The sequence below is a fragment of the Larimichthys crocea genome, chromosome VII (assembly GCF_000972845.2).
Source record: "Larimichthys crocea isolate SSNF chromosome VII, L_crocea_2.0, whole genome shotgun sequence".
Lineage (NCBI taxonomy): Eukaryota > Metazoa > Chordata > Actinopteri > Sciaenidae > Larimichthys > Larimichthys crocea.
Genome location: NC_040017.1, coordinates 10786970 through 10809787, shown reverse-complemented (window position 1 = coordinate 10809787; position 22818 = coordinate 10786970). Strand labels below are relative to the sequence as shown.

The 22818-nt window shown below is 40.3% G+C and overlaps 2 protein-coding genes across 7 annotated transcripts in view; one reads left to right on the top strand and one right to left on the bottom strand.

Annotated features, from left to right (window-relative positions):
- Positions 1–19463, top strand: part of kcnab1a (potassium voltage-gated channel subfamily A regulatory beta subunit 1a) — a 98146-nt gene extending 78683 nt beyond the window's left edge. For all 6 annotated transcript variants that reach the window (XM_010737349.3, XM_010737350.3, XM_027280709.1 and 3 more), the window contains 11 exons: positions 4867–4946; positions 5510–5554; positions 6772–6816; positions 8116–8159; positions 8266–8352; positions 11539–11624; positions 13180–13300; positions 13554–13648; positions 14731–14851; positions 15262–15350; positions 15481–19463. In XM_010737349.3, the coding sequence (XP_010735651.2) occupies positions 4867–4946; positions 5510–5554; positions 6772–6816; positions 8116–8159; positions 8266–8352; positions 11539–11624; positions 13180–13300; positions 13554–13648; positions 14731–14851; positions 15262–15350; positions 15481–15570 (903 nt within the window). In that variant the 3' untranslated portion in view covers positions 15571–19463. The remainder of the gene's footprint in view (positions 1–4866; positions 4947–5509; positions 5555–6771; positions 6817–8115; positions 8160–8265; positions 8353–11538; positions 11625–13179; positions 13301–13553; positions 13649–14730; positions 14852–15261; positions 15351–15480) is intronic.
- Positions 19464–19532: 69 nt separating this feature from the next.
- ssr3 (signal sequence receptor, gamma) lies at positions 19533–21808 on the bottom strand. The gene is made up of 5 exons (XM_010737351.3): positions 21552–21808; positions 20990–21116; positions 20692–20790; positions 20115–20246; positions 19533–19833 (listed from the first exon to the last, which is right to left on the bottom strand). The coding sequence occupies exons 1-5, from the start codon at positions 21682–21684 to the stop codon at positions 19767–19769; spliced, it is 558 nt and encodes a 185-aa protein (XP_010735653.1). The 5' UTR covers positions 21685–21808; the 3' UTR covers positions 19533–19766.
- Between the last annotated feature and the right edge of the window lie 1010 nt (positions 21809–22818).

The window sequence follows — 22818 nt, the reverse complement described above, 5'->3', positions numbered from 1 at the left end:
AATCACCTTCAAGTTGTAGCGTCATGTCCGGCATTCAGAGTGAGATTAGTACAATGTCCATCTACTCATCTAACACAAGGAAGTGACTAAGCATTTTTATATATGGTTTCCCAAAATGCAAAACTATTTCCTTATCAAGCACAGCTGCAGGCATGATAGCTTATTATATTGTCATGAGTTTCTCACCTTTTAATAAGATCTCTGGTGTGCACTTGTGTCAGTAATCGGTTCTTTTTATGATGATTAGTAACAGCTTAAAAACCCCTAAGAAAGCCTCATCAGGTTGATCTCTGTAGTCTTGGATGAGCAGCAATATATTCCCAGACAGAGCTCGCAAAAGTGGTGGTGGGGATACAATCTAACATTGTTTACTCATTCAGAACGGCCATAAGTGGAACCATAAATCATAAAGTGAATTTGAAGTGTCTCTTGTTGATGTTAACTTTGATGGGAGGATGCAGTGCAGTTGTGAAATCATCTCAAGGTTGTGTGGGTAGTATGTACTGTAGGAGGCTCCCATGGCCTGGATTCTGGGGGTTGTGAGAGAGAAAATGTTTTTTTCATATTACGTCTGTTCTATGTATGGAAATCAAATTCTCCTGCACTCTTTGAGCACCTGGAAAAAAAACAAAAACAAAGGCATTTGCCTGAAGCGTAGCCACCCATGGCTTTCTGCAGCTTTCCTGTGACTCAGTATTTTTCCTAAGGTGAGGGTAGAAGTGCATGTGTATACGTTTTGGATGATTGTTTCTGCAGTTTGTGCTCCCTTTACAAACATTAGCACACCATTTGAAGACCATTAGTCACTTTCAGTTTATCCAAAATAGCCCGAAGTATGAAATAGTCCGAAATTTGTCCAAGCAGCAATGCTTCATCAGGAAAACAAACTTTCTGACCTTGTGAATGTCAGCATTACTACATCACGACAGTCACTGGCCTTTTAGTCTTTCAGTAATCTCATGAGACTCATTGTGAATGAGCATTTACCAAAGGCCAAGCAGTCACCCATTAAAGACTGACTAAATCACCCTCATCTCGACTCTCTGTCTGTGAGTATCTCCTCCTCGACATTTTGTCATCTGTTTACGTAAAGCTTTCTTCAGCATATTCCTCACCTTACCTAACCTTACTGCAGTTTATTACCTACCAACTTTTCCATCCAGCACTTTTTTCCACTTTTCTCTGTCCACATCTAACTTTGTCTTTATCCTCTGTCTATTCTCTTGCAAAAATCTCTTAGACCATACTTCTTTCATTTTATTGAAAATCACCCTCCAGTGCCCCCGACAGTTGTCACAGAGATTGTTTCCTCTCAGCACTCAGCAAAGACCAGTTAAAGAAAGAACATGCTTTTCATTTTCTTTGTTCATCTCCCTTTTCTAAATCTCTCTCTCCTGGACTGACCCTGCTTTCTTTAACCTCCATTATCCAGTGCTGTCTTTTTATTCTGCTCTGTTTGCTTTAATGGCAGTCTGAGACTCAGAGACAGAATGAGACATTTTAAAATCTGGCCACTGTTCTCTCTTTGTCCTTTACTTCCCTCCTTACGCTGTCCATTCAACCCTCTCTGAAAGCAGTGGATTTGCATCTGATAATGATGCAGTTTTTAAACATGAATGAATTCTGAGATATGCTGCAGATTGTACTTTAGGACTATAACATTAAAATATCATTAGTTTGCTTTCACAGGCAAAGGCAACACCCCAACATACTGCTTGTTGTGGTAAGGGATTTAGCACAACAATTTACATCCTTATAAAAACATATGTAAACACTCCAGCAGTGGCTCAGAGTGTGTCCAAATTTCCAGAGATATTTCCTGTCTGGTTGATTTTTTTTGTCCCCAATCAGACCTCTGAAACTCTCTTGCACGTCACTCAAGCGTCCCGTGATTGATGGTTGAAGCTCTGCCTCTGTCGTAAAGATCACTGTTGGGTATTTTTCAACCTTGACCCTATTTTCTTTTCGATTTTGTGTCGCCCTTCTAGCTCTTCTAGTTATTTTAACAGTCTACAATTCTGTAATTGTTCAAATAAATATTTAATACACCAAGATATGAACATTTGAGAAACATTTTTTTTTGTCCAGTATTGAACAAAAGCATTGCAGCCAGATGACGTAATCCTTATGGCCAGTTGCACACCATCAGTATACGTTAAATAAAAATGGGTGTTTGTTTATTTGTTTTTGTACTGATACGTGTCTGACAACATTATGCAGATGATCCTTACAAAGATAGAGCTTTTTGTGAAAGAGTGAAAGATTTATTTCGTTTAACCAGAAACAGCAGTTATATTGCTGTGTTCAAACACACCAGACTGTATTGACAAAAACAGTAATTTGATCTTGTAACAATGTAACACTTAAATAAAATAAAGCAAAAAATATAACTCACCCAAACTTTGATTTGTTTTTCCACTGTTCCAACAATAACCAACTCTAGTTTGGTTGAAATTAAAACCCTTAATTCAGCAAGATATAGTTAGGGTTAGGGGTTAATATTCTGGCTCTATGTATTGTTTCTCCCTGCTGCGCCCATAAAGCCCTCCCTCTTGTTCCCCTCTTGATATTTTTACATCTAACTAAGTAATTTGAGTTAGCGTCTCTGCTAGAAAAGTGACACAAAAACAGGAAAATAGGCTACAGCTTGAAAAATACCCATTAAAAGAAACCAACGTGTGTGGCTGGAAAGACACAGGATGTGCACTGTCCTCCCTTTTTACTGCAGTGAAACAACATTAGACACCTTCCTCTGTTCACAGGCTCACTGATAAGCTTGAAACTGTTTTTCAAGATACAATTGATTGTGTTCTGATTTGGCTCCAGGATACTCAATAGGTTTATAGCCAACTTGGGAACAATCTTCTGGAAAAAATTACGTTTTTAAATCACTTTTTAACAACCATTTTTATTGAGTACTGTCATCCTTTTATTCTTTTACTTAGTATCTTGGTATTGTATTATTACATTTTTTATTTTTTTGCCTTTGTTTCATTAATCTAAATGCTTGTTATATGTAGATTTACTGTCTTTATTCCTTTAAGAGTTGTACTTTCATTGGGTGTGTTATTTAGACACTAAATAAATGTTATTATTATTGTATCATTATCGCACATAGCCTTGGACTGATGCCCAGTTTGTGCTGGTTGCAGAGAGGAGGTTGAGAAAGGTTGAGACATATTCCCAGAGGAGAGATTATCTATTTTTTTCTAGAAACGACACCTCCACTGTCTGCCACCACTGAAACAGCGACACACATACCGTGCATACTGCACATGCACTTTCAGACATATACACAACAACTTCCATGCACACATGTAAACACACACGTACACGCGCACATAATTCCACAGGGAAATGATGGAAAATTCACTTAAAGTCCCCATGTAATAAAACTCACCACGGAGAAATTGGATCTTGGTCTGATGATTTATGATCACTGTGTCTGCAAAAAATATGAAAGAATGATACACATACACACACATGTAGTATAAAGCATGAACACATATTAACTAAAGAGGATTTAGTTGGCACTCGCGTACATCATGGAGTAGGATCATTTTTCACAGATAGTTGCAGTATAATCCCACATCTATAAAGTTTGTACATCAACAGACTCATAGTACAACCATGCAAGCTCTGTTTGAGAAGCTGAGTTCAGGCAGAAGACTTGAGTGCTCTGCTGCAGCATATAGGAAGTACAGTACAGTACAGTACAGTAGAATATATAGTATCCAACATTATTTGCAATAGGGCACTGTTTTTAAGTCTATGTGAGCTTTGGCTCTGCTATGCTGCTGCTGCGCTGTTCATATAGAATTTCATAAACCCAGCATCCACCTCAGGGATCTAAGGGTCAGGTTGGCTGACCGCGTTGGAAAAGTGTTTATAGCTCTTCTGACCTGTCACACTGGAAGGTAGATTGAAAAGCTGGCCGTCATTGAGAGAGGGGAGGCGCAATATTATTATTATTGTTATCTATATTGTTAATAATGGCACACATTCATAGACAGCCTCTCCTGGAAGTTATTTATGGCGTCTCATTCAGTTGTTTACGTGAAAAGTCCATGACCGTCTCCAGAAGCATTTCTGACAACATATACTGGGAACTTCCTCCAGAGCAGAATTTATTACAGTCACTCCCCAATCGCTGTTGTGCTGTCTTCTGTGCATCCGTGCAGGGAGTGACAAGGTCAGATGCAAAGTATCATCTCTGTATATATTCTGCATTCACCTAATAATCCAGTCCATTCAGTTGGCTGACTGGAAAAGTTCTATATACTGAATAATACATAAAAAAAATAATACAGTATTTATTTTCTAAACAAATGAGTTGCGTTGTGCAGAATGTTTTCGTGGTGTGTTTTCCAGGCAGAAATGCTTTGGCAATGATACTTGAATAAAATATTAAGCTGCACTGCTTTGATGGAACAGTTTTGGTAAACCTTGGACAATGTAGTTGTGGGAACACATATATTTATATTGAAGATACTGATATGCCAAAATGCTACAGCTTTGCCATGGCTGTTTTACTTTGGCAAGTGTCTAAAAGTAGAGATCTTTAGCTTAAATATAGCGTACTCTAGGGAGTTTTTTTTTTTTGACTGGTGAAACAGTCTCAATTAAAACGGATGCCTCTGACCTACATACACAAACATCAGCAAAAAGATTGGGTACTTAGTTACATAGTTATTCTTAATGGCTGCCACTGGGTCAGATTTCCCCTGAAAATAATGAAATGAGATGGTGTTTTTTTCCACAGGAGACACCAGAGTCAACACAAAGTGAAAATTCATTGTAGCTGCTTTGAATGAGATAAATGAATAAAAACTCTGCACACTGACCTTTCTGTATCATCTGTGCTAGGTTGCAGAGCAGCTAATGACTATTGCCTATGAGAGCGGAGTCAACCTGTTCGACACAGCTGAGGTCTACGCAGGCGGCAGGTGGGTGTCATACGAACCTCGGAGTTTATTTGCAGCTCAGTTGATCTCATAACACCCTATTCATGTTTTAGTGTGATCAGGTGCAGACGTCTGCTCCCACAGTTGCTCCAGAAAGTATTTTTTTTTACTTATTAATGTTTCATACATGCAGAGTCAATTTGTTCCACTCATTTAGTGAAGTGAAACAAGCAGCATGACTGTTAACTGTTTCAACTCACTTGGAGCAAAAGGAAATATCTGCAGTTGATGTGAGGCTGGAGTTCTTGACTATAGATATTGTTCAAATATGAAGAGATGTGTAAAATGTGAATATTTACGCAAAATAAAAGATCTGTATGGTTTTTCCAGGGACCACTAAAGAGTGATTTAGAGTGATTAGGATGGCACTTTTTAAAGACATCTGAATGCATCATCGAACTGCACATTCATGAACAAACAAGGTCATCTTTTTAATGCACAGGGAGTTGTTTAGTGACAATTGCAGGGTTGATATTGTGGGAGTGAATTGTTTATGAATTCAGACTGCATTTTAATAACACCATCTCATTTATATTGCCTTGCAGGGCAGAAATCATTCTAGGAAACATTATCAAGAAGAAATGCTGGAGGTAATAATGACATGAAATGTATGTGATTGCTTCATCATTTTATATGTGAGGGAAAAATGGAGAAGGGCGATGTGTGTGCAGGTCGCAAGCGTGTGTGAACGGGAAATATTTTCCCCTTTGGTGTGTGCAAACGGATGTGTCAATGTTGTAAATGTGTGTAAGAGATGTTTGATGTTGAAGCGATGCTGAGTGATGGACTGTGATCTTTGCCATTTCAGGGTTTTGTTTTTATTTCTTCAAATCACACTGCATTCCTAATCTGCATATTTCACATACACACAGTACATCAGTATGAAATAGTTACCGTATGAAAGTCTGCCTGCAGGCATTTTAAGTTCCACATTTCAGATATTCCCTTTATGGAGTTATTTTTTTGTATTATTAATAAATTCTGTAAGAAACAGGATAGAGGATAGAGTTACAGTGACATCAAAGGAAGTATCTGATGCCTCTTTCTCTTACGTTAACTGTAACACGTCAGTATAAAGCAGCTCCAGATTAAGCTTCGGACAAACAACACGTAAATATTGTTTCCACTCACAAATCAGTCTTTGAACAACTGGTCAGTGATGACCAGAGTTCTGGTTAGATGACCCAATCGTTGCATGTTCCTGTCCCAAATCCTGTCCAGTAGTTTGTATCGTTTATATGCAGTGACATTTGTGCTGAACAAAGGAGGAGGAAAAAGTGCAGACTATATGATCAACACCAACTGACCCAGACTGGACCAGACCAGGTCCAACAGCTCAGCAGCTGTAACACATGTCCCTGCCTTTAGTGTCATGTACTGAGCTGACTGCACTGCACCAGTAGGCTGTTAATGTTGGTGCAGTAAAGACAGACTGACATTTCAGTGGCATCCTGAGTTTACAGAGTCGAGGGAAGAACAGGCTGTTCTGTGGGCTAATGATCCACATTTTATTACTTGTTCCATTTCTTTTGGAAGTTAATATGAGCAATGTAACAGACAGCCCTCAGTGCTGTTTGTATTTTAATAAACTGAATCAAAAATGACGTTCTTCAGTTGTCACATACCCAGCATGTTTTGATTTGTCACACGTGACTCAAGTCTGCATCATTGTTGGAAACTTCCATACGCTCTGCAACCTTGCTGACATCGTGTATGTCGAGATGAGAGAATACACTGTACAAGTGCAATGCATTATGTATCACTCTGCTGCATCGGTCTTTCTCTGCTTTTCTCTGCATTTTCTCAGGCGATCCAGCTTGGTCATTACAACTAAACTCTACTGGGGAGGAAAGTAAGTAAGAAACTTTCTAAACTGTACTTCTCATGCCTGAAGACGGGTTGTGATTAGTCAGCTGGTTAGTTAGTTAGTCCTTTAAACAATCCAAAGTTTAATTAAACCGCTGACCATTGAACTTGACTCATTTACATTACATGATTTCCCTTTCTGGCATGCTGTGTGTTTAGAGAATTGCTCTAACTCAGTGTTTGTGAGGGCACAGAGGAACAATATTTAAATATTTAAACTGCACTATATTATAACACTATCATTAATATAAATATGAGTAGTTCCTTCACTCTTTAAATAATTATGTTTGCAGTCTTGTACGGGTGCCTTCTTTTCCGTTTCCCAAAGGTTTTTGGCTGCAAATCAGCTATTTTCTGATTATGATTCATCTCATAGTTGGTTGGCGTACTTCCAGCTACTCCTCATGTAAGGATTTTCTGAATCATCATTGCAGTGAATGAATACGAGACTCACAGCTGCTGAAAAAGTGTGGTGCTGAGCTTCATTCAATCACAGACACACTAATCCAGACATTTACAAATAAAAAATATCAGTGAATAAACCGTCGAATCAGAAGAGCGTTGCTAATAAATGTACTTAATAAATACATTTAGTGATGCTTATTCACTATGTGCAGCTCTGTTTCAAAGACAGACAGAGTTTAGCCTCCCAACACCAAAGTTTGGGGGTTTTTTTCTGGCCATTTTTCTCTGTAATAACCAGAGCAACATCATGTCACATAAAATAACAACCAATCCCTCTGCTGACACTGGAGAGAGAGAGAGTGGATAAAGAAATCAGTTTTATAGCACACACATACAGACTTCTTGGTGGAGTCTTTCCAACTGGGTCTGGTGATAAGGATGAAGTTATTTCCTCTTCTCCTGAGTGTTCCTTCATTCCTGGGAGGAAGATTTAGTCCACCACCTCTCTCCTCCAGAGTTTGGATGCATAATGATGCTGAACAGTTGAAATTACACTGAGACATTTATATAAAAGCAGCATGTCCAGCAGCGGGCGGTGATTTATTACCTTTATCTACTTAAAGAACTTGATATTTGAAAGATATTACAAAGTTATATAAACAGCAATGTACATACACAATAAAATGGTTCATGTACCCACCCATATCAATATTCACTCATTTATATTGTTAGTTACATGACACAAAAATAAGAACCAACTCATGTTTTCAGTTCTTTAAGACCCAAAAATGAACTAATGACTAAAAAGTGTGAAAAATACATAAAAGACAGATAGAGACTGGCCATGTAGCTTATGATTGGTTTGTGTTTGTCCCATCAGAGCAGAGACAGAGAGAGGACTGTCAAGGAAACACATTATCGAAGGTAAGACACCAAAACACAAAACCTTTTCTCTACACAGAGATTTATTGTGTCGATCCAATCACCTGCCACAATCTCACCCTCACGTCTCTCTCTCTGTGTCTCTCAGGTCTAAAAGGCTCTCTACAAAGGATGCAGATGGAGTATGTCGATGTAGTTTTTGCCAACCGCCCTGACAGCAATACTCCCATGGAGGGTGAGTCATCCAGTCAGCTTTATACCTAAAATCACCAAACAAGTTACGTGCTTCTCTCTCTCTTGTCCTGAGGTCAAGGAGTTTGTGTCGGGTGTTGATGATCATGTTTAGGAATATTGTATAAGTTCACAGTATTAGCATGAACTGCGACTTGAGTTGTGATGTCTTCAGGGTTTGGTGGTAATGGATTACATGTAATCATGATTATTTAATCAGATTTTTAGTAACAGAAATCAGCCCAGATTACCTTTGAAAAAAATGTGATTAAAGTCACACATTCATGAACCCTCTGAAAGGGTAAACAGATACTGTTGATTTCTAGTTCGTGCACGTGTTTCCAGTATCACCAATAATAAAACTTCTCCTTCTTTCAGTTTTGATGTTTGAGTTTGATGTTTTTGAGTTTCTCATCATCAGTGTCTTACAGAGACGAGACGGTGAGCAAATCCTGACCTAGAAAACTTTGTTCTTTAGTACAACTATATAATTCATCAGTCTGTTACTGACATGCATATTAGTACTGTATTGGTTCCTCGTTAGTTATCCGATTTTAAATGTGTTCTATTGCATTCTGCAGGTAGATCCCATTATTTGTTGGTTTTCTCTCAACACCTTATTAATTAGTGCTCAGAAATAATCAATAACGAAATTGCATGTTGATTTGTCGTTTGCTTTTTGCTCTTACGTACTCTCCCTCAGTAGGTTTTTTGTAATTAAGCTTAACAAAACCTTTGAGATAACCTTAAAGCTGGACTAGGCAGTTTTTAGGGCCATGATACCTTCGTACAGCACGCAGAGTTTCAGGTTCGTGTTTTATGCCATGGTACTTGTATCGACAAAGGGCAAAGGCTTGATGGCAGACGGCAGGAAATAACAGTGATATTGACTAATTGTGCAGCGAATATTTCCAATTGGATTTTATGTGTTAGAGGTCGGAAAGTTGCAAAGGACGGACAAGGGATGAGGTTTTGTAGGACAAATGACAATCTCTATTGCTGATCGTCCTTGTGGATTTGGTTGCAGGGGCTTAGGGGAGAGATACGAGGTGGAAGAGAGTGTTAAACTGCAGCTTTAAATATGATAAGTATGAACACGTTAATACTGTTTGATTTGGCTGCAAAGGTTAAATGACTAAAATAAGGTCTATGCAACTCAGATCATGTGTTAACCATGTTTTAGCCTGTTATGCTGTTGAGTGAATGTACATTAATGATAAACAGGGATTGTAATGATGAAAATATTAATTGCTATTGAGAAGGTAGTATTTATTAGACAGTATTAAGAGATATTCCCAGGTATTCATTAGCTCTTGTCATATTGTGGAAGCTCTGTTGTTGTATCATTTTTCCAGCTCTTGCTTCTTAATAGTTTTCTTCTACCCTGCAGATTCATCTTACTTTTTAACTACCATCTGCACTCACTGTTCATTTCCTATCCAATTTTTTCAGCTGTCAGATCTATTGCTCTTCCTTCCTCAGACTTGTTTTTCATTCCCTCTTCTTCTGTCTCTCTTGTTGTATTGGCCGGAAATTTGAGGCAAGTAGCATTTAAATGTGAGCGCAGTGTGCACAGTCACAGCGTGCTGCTGGAGACAGAGCGAGCTGGAAGGCAGGAGGGGCGAGGGGGGGGGGGGGGAGAGAAAGATGGGAATAACAAGAGATAGAAAAGAGACAGAAGTGTTTACTTCTTTGATACCGTGTTATTTCATTTGGCAGGATGCTATTTAGTAAGACATCTGTGTTTTAGGTTGTTAATTATCACTTAACAAGTTGAAAGGAAAAGGAAAACCTCCCCTCACAAGTCTTTTTAGGTCTCCTTGATTATACATTCATCTGCAGATCTATTCTTCAACTTCTCTTCCCTCTACTTCTAGTTTGTAATTGTGCTGCTGACCTTTTTCTTTCCTGCAAATGTTTTCTTCGACCTCCTTATCCCTCATCTTCTGTTGTCTTGCCAAGGAGCAGTTATAGTGGGTGAAATACGAGGGTCTTGCCACATTGAGGGATTGCAATATAATTGGTGTGAGCGCAGAGCGATGATGAAAAACCTTAGTGACAGTCCTAATCTGAGTTTTTGTTGGCCCTGACTGCCGTTGGCTCACGCCGTCAGCAGTGTTGGAACTAATTGCGTCATTAAAAATGCAGCAGCTTGAACTTATTCAGAGGGGCTTTAGTATGTGAGCTTGTTAGTTTGTCTCCAGAGTTGTTAGCGATGGGTGATGAGCTGTCAGCAGGTAAGAGAGACTCAACGGGTTTTTTTTTATACTTCATCAGTTCATCACAGAAGTGGAACAAAATGAAGAAGTTTGTTCCACGGATTTAGCTTTTCTAATTTTCTTTCTATCTTTTTTGCTTTCTTGCTTTTTTTGACTTGTGACTGCAACTTCAAATTTCATATTCATAAACACCTGTGTTCTTAATGTTTAATTTTTCCTTTAGGGTTGACTGCTTGTTTTTCTAGGTTTCATGCCTCTCTTTCTCTTTGTTGTCTTTTCTTTTTCATTCTGTTTTTCAATTCAGAATATGTTTCCAGCCTCTAGGCAAGTCACTTGCAAGCTGGCAAGCTTGTGCCTGATGTTCTTTATCCTCATCTTTCACGTGGAAAAAAGGAAACAAACAAAAAATAATTCACAGTGACTTCTTTTTCAGTTGCCAGTTCTCCTTTCTATGTGTGGATTACATGCTCAAGAGGATTTATTTCATGGGTGTGATAAACACACAGGAAGTCATGTTATCTGGTTTCTTATTTTGAAGATTTCCTGTGGATATTTCTTTTTAAAGATAACCACAATAATGCCATCTCTTGAGTAAGACTCATGCCCACTAGTGACAGGACAAATTGATTGTCATTAAAGACATTTAGCTTTAATTAAGTTCATCAAAATTTAGATTTAGTGCTTCAATCTACACACTGAATCCTTTTTATTTTTGTCTTGCTCTTTGTCTCCTCTGAGTCTCGGGAACATAGCCTAAAGGATCAGGCATTTTGTTGAATAAATTCTGAATGTGTTTAAGGCTGATCCATCGAAGATTGATGTGTTTTGTTTGCTCAGAGGACAGAACTAAATGAGGCAAGAGAGACAGGAGCATTTCAGGATAAATGTTTCTGTCTGTAAAGAACAGAATCAATCAATAAGTTTTTCACCGTTGATCCAATTGACTGATGGGCATGTGTATCTCTCTGCAGAGATTGTTCGGGCCATGACTTACGTGATCAACCAGGGCATGGCGATGTACTGGGGGACGTCTCGGTGGACAGCCATGGAGATCATGGTAAGCAAGAAAGGAGTCTCTTTTATCTTCCTGATAACTTTTTGGAGTGAAGATATTTGAAGTTAAAAAACATTCCAGTGCACCATGTAGTTAGTCGGTGAACTCGAGGAGTTATACGTAATGAACAAATTTGTTTCTAAACAACACAAAGGGAGCAGAATGAGTGTTAATTTCAATTTCAAGTTAGATTAACACCAATTATCGCCTCAGCTAGTCAGATGTAGGAATGAAAGTAATATTTTTTTTGTCAAACCGTTTCTGGGGAAAGTTTCATGCTTGTTATGGCAAATTAAATTTGATATCCCACTAAGTTTAATAACAGAACTAAACACTTTGCTTGGAAGAAACTTGTGGAGGACTATTGATCCAATGATCCATAGAATGAACTATCAAGATACAGAAACACTAATTATGAAAAGCAGATTTGATTTTTATACCTCAACACATTTTAGACCATTTTTCAGTAGCTTTTTATCTTGTACCATCTTAGACGTTTTGTTCATTCATAGTCATGGAAGTGAAAGAGAGGAAAATGGAAAATTGCATGACGGTTTGAGGAAAGCTGTTTCCAGGAAGTGTTCCCACAGAGGCACGCTGTCTTCCTCTGGCTTTGTTTCCCCCCCTTGTCAGAAACAATCCACCTTCCACTTCAACTCTCACTACAGTTATAAACATACACTGCCTGGATATAAGGAAACATCAGAGAGTTATAAAATGAACGCATGCCTAGAGTGACATCCAAGGACTCCCTCCCTCCCTCCTCTCTCTCTCTCTCTCTCTCTCTCTCTCTCTCTGTCTGGTGTCTTTATCACCCTCCCTCCCCCCTTACTAACCACGGCTCGATGTGTTGACATCCTTTCTCTGTGATCACGGTAAAAGGGAGCACATATCTTTGTAGAACACAAGCCCAGATGAAAGCTGTGTAATTTAGATAGCATCAATAATGAAGGGGGGTAAACACAGCTTCTCAGCATATGTGACAAGGCAGCAGCACAGTATACACACACACACACACACACAGCCTTGAGGCACATGTCATGGGTTGTGGCACAAAAGGGCAACATGTAATTTGTAAATTGAGTGATGGCACCGACATTATCCTTGCGTTACGCTGAAAAGATCCCCCCTCCTACTGCTCTTTTGTCCTGATCTGTGTTCCCCCAGCAGGAGACCTACAAAATAAAAGAGCGGGCGTTCAACACCTTTTGTGTGAGTCTGGTGTGTGTGTTCTTCTGGCATGAGAGACACATGGGAATCCAGATAAGAAGGTGTATAAAGAAATTTGAATATGATGCCTCGGAGAGTTGTGTTGTAGAATATTGATCGGGTGACTTACTTTGAGCCCTGCATTTGAATTTGTGCCACGCTCACGAAAGCTGATTAGCACCCTCCTTCTCCCCATCCCTCAGTTTCACTGCTAACCTTTGCTCTTGCTTACCATCAGCCCTTTCATTCTCTTTCTTTCTTTTACTCCCACTTAAAAGAAAACAACGCCACAACTGCCATCCATTAATTCTCGCTCTTTTCTCCGTCTTTCTAATTTTTTTGTGCCTAGGAGGCGTATTCGGTGGCAAGACAGTTTAATCTCATCCCTCCAGTGTGTGAGCAGGCAGAGTATCATCTCTTCCAGAGGGAGAAAGTAGAAGTTCAACTGCCTGAACTTTACCACAAAATAGGCAAGTGTTCATTACGTGTGTGCCAACGCCTGATGATGAAATGTCTTGTCCCAAAACAAGTTAGCACAGAACATTCTTGCACTCAGTTTGTCATCAAAGGAGTTAATTAAACAGATAAATAATCATTCTCTGTTGCTCATCTTTTTTTTTCCCTTCCCTGGCACTGTTCTCGCACATTTTTTCACACCTCTTCCCTCGACGCGTCTTACTGAAACTCCTCCTTTTTAACTCCCGGTGGTCTCCATGGTGACAGGGGTTGGGGCGATGACGTGGTCACCGCTGGCGTGCGGCATCATCACAGGAAAATATGAAAATGGCATACCTGAATCTTCCAGGGCCTCTATGAAGGTAGGAAAGAAAACTTCAGGACTTTGTTTTTGGACATTTCCAAGTTTGCTTTGTTTGCAGAATAGAACAGCGCGAATCAAAGTGAAAGCTATGATCCTTTACAGATTACACACGTTAAATCGACTTAAATTATGGTCAGCCTCAGGGAGGGTTATTAAAGAATAAGACCTGGAACTAGCCAGCAGCAGGCGCAGTGAACTAAGGAGGACAGTCTGAGTGAAAACCACTGTCTGGAATGATGTCACCGTAGATAAATCTACAACCCTAAACAGATGTCTACTCTGAGCCAATTGTGACAAACACATGGAGCAGAATCCCAGTGGAAGACTTTAAACATCTCTTCGATTGTACGCCACAGCAGTTTAGGTAGATGTCTCCAACGATTGAAATATATAGTTGCACTTGATATGATATGATATGCACTTGAAAATTTTATTCGTCAATGGTCAGTTCAGGCAGGAAGCGTGCTGAAAGGTTTATTGAAGCATGATCAAGGAGAATGCTTAAAGGAATAGTCTGACATTTTTTTAGAAATATACTTGATATGACTTTCATGTCAGTGTGCTAACTCTGAAGCTGGCTCTTCCTGTGTAAACACATTAACACAACATCAATGACAAAACAGTTAAATTCTTAAATTAAAGTATGTGTACACATACTTGCTTAGCATAAAGTCTGGAAGCTTAACTCTGCCTCAAGGTTAAAAAATACACTGACCAAAAAGAGAAGCGTAAAAAGGACAGGTGTGGGTTTTACAGTTTATGTAACAGACTCAAAATTTCAAACTCCTCCAGGAACGGAAAAGCAGATTGTGTGAGAGCTGGGTAAAGAAAAAGCAATCAAATCAAACGTTCAAGGTCGCATTATCCATGTGAAGCAGTAGAAACAGATCAATACAAGGTGCCTGTACTGAAATAAATGAAGTCCGGTCTGTAGCACCTTATTTAATTCTGTTTGTGCGGTCAATACTTGAACTTTACACAGCATGCTTACAGTGCAGCAGTACTTACAGCCTCACAACCTCTTGACTCATATTATACACTTACATGCATACGTCCCCCTCGCCTCCTGTCTCCCACCAGTCGTATCAGTGGTTGAAGGAGAAAATAGTAAGTGAGGATGGAAGGAAGCAACAAGCCAAGCTGAAAGAGCTCAACCACATCGCAGAGAAGCTGGGCTGCACTCTACCCCAGCTGGCTGTGGGTAAGACTTCCCGGCCTGACTTCACCTTTTTAGAACAATTACTGTGAAAGCAAAGTAACTGCACAAGGCTGTCAGACAGGATCCTTTTTAATGCAAGACGTGACCAAGTTCACATCATTCCTTCGCTCGGTGTCTGTTTGCTTTTTATTCATCTTGTGTAGTTTGGAAAAAAAAAATGTCTGGCAGTAATGTAAGGTTTATGATTGGTAATAAATGGACTAAAAGTAACAAAAACCTTTGCCTTTTAACACTCTGCTTTGTGATACATTGTTTAATGGATGCAGGAAGAGCAAGTAGAGGACAAGACTAAAAGCTCTATCTTAAACGTGGTCTGTTATAAGACAATAATAAGCAGCAGTGCACCATCAAGTGGACGCTGTGGGAACATCAACCTCTCTTTCTCTCTCCAGCGTGGTGTCTAAGAAATGAAGGAGTAAGCTCAGTTCTTTTGGGAACATCCAACCCAGAGCAGCTCACTGAGAACCTTGGGGCCATACAGGTGGGAACATGCACAAACATGCACCCCGCCTGCTTAGTTTGTGCAGCTTCATATGACAGACCTCTTTGCATTTTTTCCACTTCACTTCCTCCCTGCATTTACTCAGTTTTACTCTTTCTCTTCTGCCCAGGTCCTTCCTAAAATGACGTCTCATGTAGTGTCTGAAATCGACCACATCCTGGGCAACAGGCCATACAGTAAGAAAGACTACCGCTCTTAGACCATGCCGGTTGGACTACCAAGAGGTCAGCCTACCTGCTTACCCTAGCTACTTAACCATACTGCTACCATGGACCCACTGTTCAATGTTAAAGTCCGTGGTTCTCTCCTTGGGCCCCACTTCAGCCTGGAACAGACAGCCTCGCTGTGTCCAGCACTGCATACTGTAACCTCGTCTGTATGAGACGTGCCTGCTCAGATCAGCTCTACCAGGTTCATCTCAGGTCCAGTCCACCTCAACCAAGAGACACTTACCAAACTCAGCTTTTCGCAGCCTCAAATGCAACATTAGTTCATAGGAGTAAATCAAAACTTTTTGTGCTCCCCAACTAAGGTGTTAACCCCTTCAGTACCGGTCCATTCGACTATAACTATGCAGAGCTTTTAGTCTTGTTACAGTTCAGCTCCACCATCCAGAGCGTGACACCTCGACACAACTCCATCCAGGCGCCTCATGCAGAAATTTCGATGTGTTAAATTCAACTTCCATTAGACGCAAGGGATGCTAGAACAGTTTGTAATAGTTTTCTTGATACACGTTCACACCATTTCACACATTTGCAGTCAGGATTTGAGCTGCATGGAATGAAAATCACTGCAGGAGTATTTAAAGTAAAGTGCCTTGCTCAAGGGCACCTTGATAGTAGTTGTTGAGTACGACTGTTTTATTACTTATTCACTTTGCCCACTCACGTCCTCCCAGCTCTCGGCCGGTGACTCAGACCCTCGACTCTCAAGCCTCTCCTCTTTAACGTCCAGACTTCCACCCACAAGTAATTTAATTTGAGCACACCATTCAGATTGAGCACATATTTTATTCATGAGGACCACAGCTGAATACATACTGTAGATGCAAGCACCTTAGACTTACAAATTAGAAGTACTTTAGGAAAAGGGGGGGGGCATGAAAAAGCTTCAGTTGCATGAACGTCCCCCAGTCCCCTCAGTTAGTCTTTGTGCATTCATCAAATTGCTATGCAGCGCAGCAAACAAAATTACCATAGGAGCTCAATACTCTCACCTCTCGTGTCAGAGGGACACGTTCAAGTCGTGGGATAAAAAAGTCTTGGTTAGTTTCCCGTGAAACTCAAGGTTCAAGCATTGACACGGTGACCTGCACATACTTCTTGAAAAAAGAGCTTTATGAATGAGGCCTCAACAAGCCGGTTCCCTTTTAGCCTGAATTAGCTTTCAACTTCCTACAAAATGTACTCAGTTCCATATTTACTATAGTACAGGATAGTATTCAGTAGATCTTATAGGCTGCAAGTATTAACCAACAAGATGCATGTTTCCCCTGCTATAGTGTGCCTCTTTTTTCTTTCCTACAAAGCACATAATTAAACAACTGGAAAGAGTTTGATCAAAAATACTGCAGGCCTGTCAGCTGCCGGTGACCGCCTGTGAAGCAGGGGAACATCAGTGTCAGTGAAGCTGGGATTCTGTTCAGGGAGAGAGTAAAGCATGTCGCCCCCGTGTGGTCTCATTGAGGAGCAGCTGCTCCGCTTCTCTAGATTATTAGAAGAGAGAAACGACGCTTTGCAAAGAAAAGAAAAAACCTTTCTCTCAGTTTGCGTTCATTTGACTCCTTTTCTGCCTGTGAACCGAACCTGCATTGCTGATGAATGAACCTTGCAGAAAAGGACTTTAGCCTATAATAAATATAATAACTCTATATAATAAACGGATGACAGACCTCTCAGCTGGTCATGGTTATTATAACCGCAAAAACTGCTTGTGAATGGCACAAAGAGGCTTATAGACAAGGTATCTGGGATGTGACAAAGATTACAGTATTTATTTTAGAGTAGTTAATAAAAGTGAGATTTATTTTGACATTTTGAGTTTTTGTTTTGAGCATTATGGGGATGTTACATGTACATAAAATGTTAAAGCATACCTTGTAACATAAGCAAAACCACAAAGAAGCCTCTCTTACGTATGAGGACTTTATTGTACTGTATGGCGAATATATAAATAAGATGTAAATACTCCTCTGCAGTATCACTGCATCAGTTGCAGTGTTTTGAGTCAGTCTCCATCCCATCCTCCTGCAGCCTGACTTTACACTGTCACAGACTTCATTTCAGTCTCCTGAAGGGTGTTTCATAGAACTGTTTATAAGGAGTAAGACTCAGTTTTGTTCATTGTTTCGCATTGTGACGTCAGATTATGAAATCCTTATTAGTAATGGCATTTTCTAAAGAACGGGCTTCTGTAAGTAATGAGCTTCTGTTCAGACTTAATCATTGACCTTGAATCTTTATCTCTGACCAGGCGGCTCAGCTCTCACAGTCCACGGTTGTCACCTTCATTCGTTTTTTTTTTATCATCTGGAAAACAAGCCATCACCTATTAGCAGAAATGTTGGACAGGTTCCAATCGAGTCACTGTCTTGTCTTTGGTGTACATTTGTTGACTTCTCACACAAACACCCTCCAAATTTTAATCAAAAGAGATTTTCGCTCTATGTCGACTTTTGCCAAAAATGCTGTTACACATATTGGAACGGAGCATCAATAAGCAGTGTACAGGCTTGCTGTATTTATTTATTTTATTTTTTTTTAGATGTCTGGCCTTGGACAATGGTGGTAAATACAAACGGGGCGACCTGACCTCCACTTAATTACTGTAATGCAAATGACCATCCATTTAGTAACAAACAACACACCCAGAGAAGCAATTATTTGCTCTTTTCCCTTAAAAGACATACATTGCTTAATTACTTACACCCATTTGACTCTACTTAAGAAAATGTGGTCTAAATATTAAGTAGTGATGAGTAAACAGTCATAAATTACATTTGCTTTACTGTAACTCTAAATGTGTAATATGTACTTATGTGTACTTTTAGTTTGTGTTCAAGTCAATAAGGTTCTTATCAGTTCATTCAGTGACCATGTTGGATCGCGGCCTGCCGGTGTGTGTGGAGACTTCTCCGCCCGACAGAGTGCCTTGACTTGTGACTTGTGTCCCACTACAGGAAAAAAACATTCAGGGATGTCTTTCATTACGAGTTGTTAAATGGTGTTTGGGTGCTGTCCTACAAAGTCAGACAAGAACAATATGTATTAGATTGCCTAATCTACACTATATGTTACTGATTACTTCATTTGGACAAAAATCTTTGAAACAAAGCAGCCTGACCCTCACAACAGTCTGTGTAGAGATAATATACAGTATACAGTTCCTGGAAAGACAATGGTTTTGTTCTGTCCTTTATTTAGGCCGTTTCTACAGAAAAATCTTACTGGAATAGTAAAATCACATAAGTAAATGTGTTTTAGCAGCATTGCTGATGCAGTAGCACACAGTGTTTTCTCCTTTAAGTAGCCATTCGCCTTATGAAGCATGCGTTTGTCTTTATAAGGGGATACAGTTTTTAACAGCTCCACAGCCTCTCCAACAAACTTTCTGTGCTTTCTGTAGAGGGAAGATCAAGCAATACAACTTTCCTATGGGTACCAGTTTAGTGGCATGTAATGTAATACATTGATAATTTAGAGAAGCTGGTCATAATATGATCATCAGTTTCTTCAACAACCCTGGTGAGAAGGTTTGACAACCAAATTGGGACAAAGCCGGAAACAATTAAGAGTTGAACATTTAGCCACAGATTAACTGATTCAGATGACATGAAAAGTTTGATGTGACACGAACTTCAACCATGACTTCTGTTCTGGTATGAAGCCAGCCCACATCAGTTCTGATCAAAATGTCAACTAGTGTAACCGATTTTACGGATCAGTGTTGTTTTCTACAACATGTCGAGTTCTGTTCTTGTTTTTGTTCAGATGTAAATCATCAGTGTATTATTTCTCTCCTGGACATGTGGTTTCTCTGTAAATAATCTATATGAAAGTGTGATTATGAATAAATGCATTGCCAATGGAACCATCATTGTCTCGCTTTTTGTTTGTCAGTCATCAGCCTACAAAAACACATGACACGGCACAACAGAGATGAGAAGTATACCTGGTTGCTTTATTTGTTACAAAAAACAGAAGACAGACCTGGAGGAACACCCTCCAGACATTTGATCATGAATTTCATGAAGTTGAAATGTGATATCCTAGCCGCCGCCGCCCCCCCTTAAACCCCATTCCTAACTTAAGTGAAAAACAATATAGCATACACGTCTTTTACCCACTCCTAATCCAAGCCCACCCATTCATCCCTCCAATTTTTCTTCCTCCTTTATTTGGAGCCTGTGGACAGCAGAGCAATGAGTCCGGAGGAGGCACTGATCGACAGAATGTAGTTGCTGGGAAAAAAAAGCAGGTTAAGGTAAACACAAGCATCAGCAGAGCGATAAATGACACCTTATAAAATGTATTCAGCTGAGATTTCGAAGGGATTTGTGTGTGCATCAACCTTCAACTGAGCAGAATGAATGAATATTCTCATACAGCTCAGGTATAATCAAAAAACTTGACTGCACTCATGCCATTTTAAGACCGATGCCGTATAAAAATAAGTATTTAATAACTGATAATTGTAAATATCCGAGTGCTGTTGACATGTACAGTCTGATGTAAAGGATACACAGTGGGGTTGAAGTTCTTGAGCAGGAAGAAGGAGGCGACGATGACGAGGACCAGGAAGAGAGTGTTGTTGTAGAAGATGGAGAAGGTGGTGGCTTCGTAGTCAGCGACCTCGTTCTTCTTCCACAGGATCCTGGACAAACGGAGGAAAACACAATGTCAGTCACCTTTGTGGTCATGTAAAAAATAAAAGGACTGTACGGAGACTCTGCAGAGAAGCCACCACTTACACTGATTCAACATTTTTATTCTAGAAAAAGTCAAAAGATGACTGTCGAGTCTGTCAACTCAAAGCCTCTTAACTGGGACACTGCATCCAGATAGAAGGTGTAAAGGTAATATTTTGCTGGGGTGATCCTGGTTGGAGTTGATCGGTTAACTGAGTCAGCATCTGTCGTATCCTGTACTATGTGAAGTATCTTACTGACTGCTTTCACACACACCAGCACTACATCTATGCTTTCTGCACATTCATGTCTGACACACTGCACTGAAAACACCCTTAATTTGTCAAACCAAAAGTGTAAACACCCAGCATCCAACAGGCTACACTGAGGTAAAAGATACGCGTGTTTCACCTCTCGTCTTTCTCCTTGCGAGACATCTTGCGGTTGTCTGCCTCAGACAGCTTCCTGGTTACCTCCTTGGAAACAGCATCTTCACGTTTCTGGGCAACTCTGCAGGACGAAGAGAGATCGCAAACATGACGAGTCAGCGAAAGACGACAAACAGAAATTGACGAGATGAACCACTCATGTATTTGAAACAACAAATGAGCCATTACATTTATTTTACACGGTGCTATCAGCAGTGTGACGCGACGTATGTGCAGCCTTGATCCAACTAATGTACAGCGAAGAGAAACGCGGTTCTTACTTGTGTTTGAGAACAAACTTGACGTTCTTGTAGGCGAAGGCCACCAGGTAGGTGCTGACCAGGGTCATCACGGCGTACAGGACCGCAGACTGGACAAGGTCCATGTGCCAGATCCTCCAAAACAGCCCTGGGAAAAGATGAGAGTCAATCACTACTGATGATAACAGTGAACATGCAGTATGTTTACATTTACATTTAGCTGACGCCTTTAAACAAAGCTACTCTGGGGTTCAGTATGTTGCTCAAGGACACTGGATGAGTCGGGGATCGAACCACCGACCATCTGATTAGTGGACGACCTGAGCCACAGCTACACAGCCCTTATGTCGGTTATGTACATGTTGTAAACCAGGTTCATCCTGTGTTTTCTATGCTGCTACTCCCAGTTACAGATACTCTTTGTTACTATTAACCAAACCTGCACTTACAGTAACTTAGCCACACTTTATTTTTACTTTAGCACATCACATTACTGTGTTTTTATGTTTAAAAAGTGACAGACACACAGGTGAGTGAGTCTGAATGAATCAGTGTGAGCTAGCAGCAGCTAGCTGGTACTCACAGATGGGGATGGCGGACACGATGAGCGCGTTCCCGTAAAACAGCGCGGTGGACTTGGCCGAGAGGTTTCTGCTGAAGTCCTGGAGGAGGAGGTCTTCCTCCGACTGCTGCTTGTTGCTGCCTTTGGGAGCCATGTCTGCGGATTGACCGGCGTGTCTGCTGCTGTTGCTGCTGCTCAGCTCTGGACACAAGAAGACTGACACGTCGGTGTACGGAGAGAAGAGGGACGCGTCAGCACTAACCCGGACATACGCCGAGCGGCTTCTTCTTCTGTGGAGACGCTGCAGCTCACTGCTGCCCTCCCCCCGCAGGAGGACAAAGACACTGCAGCACAGTTTGGCTTCATTCACTGTAAAGGTCAGCTCACTGTTATATTTATATTATTATATTATTATATATGCCTATTTAACGTTTACCCTGATATAGTAGAGCTTTTCCACAGCAATCATTTTGCTGATCACAAGTGTTTCCAATGATACTGATTAAGGTTTAGGGCGCTGCACGCTTTTATTTTTATACTTTTATTTGTCATCCTCACAGGGGCGCCGCCAGGAATTCTGGGCCCCATGACAAAAAAATCCAATTGGGCCCCCTCCTCTCTGCGCAGCTGTTGTCACCACATCTCTAGGATCTAGTGATCCCATCAAAAGCTTTACATAACTCTAATTAAAGGCTTTTGCATCTTGTAGTTCAATACTAGTACTAGCACAATATTTACTGCTGGTGATTTGTACATGCATGCAAGTCTGCACACAGTCTGCAGTGCAGTTCACTATTCGATGCAAGATTAAAAACCACCATAAAAATGTGCTAAAGGGCATTTTTATTTAACGTTTTACTGGCCCAAAACACGTAAAAACAAAGAGATAATTCATTTCATTATTATATTGAAATATATATTAGATTAGATAGATTGGTGTTTACCTATTTTTTGGAGCCCCTGTCAGTCGTGGGCCCTTGGAATTGTCCCAACTTTTCCCCCCTATACGACGCCCCTGCGTCCTCACTGAAAACATTCTGAAGTGAAAACATGTTGTTTAATTTAAAGTCAAGTCAGTTTTAAGGGAGCGGGTGGTGCTAATCAGGGGCGCCACCAGGGATTTTGGACCCCATTAAAAGATATCACACTGGGTCCCACCATCACACACAGGCAACGCCAACCATGTGCAGTTTCTGTAACCACACCTCTACCTGTGAAGGCTTCAACTCTTTTATATAGTCCGATACTAACTGTACAATATATATCACTGTGTAGACATACAGGAAAC

Coding starts and splice junctions, on each gene's coding strand:
- ssr3 (XM_010737351.3), bottom strand. CDS start 21,684: ATGGCTCCCAAAGGCAGCAACAAGCAGCAGTCGGAGGAAGACCTCCTC. Junction 20,247..20,691: donor CGCAAGGAGAAAGACGAGAG/GTGAAACACGCG, acceptor CCGTTTGTCCAG/GATCCTGTGGAAGAAGAACG. Junction 19,834..20,114: donor AAGAACTTCAACCCCACTGT/GTATCCTTTACA, acceptor TTTTTTTCCCAG/CAACTACATTCTGTCGATCA.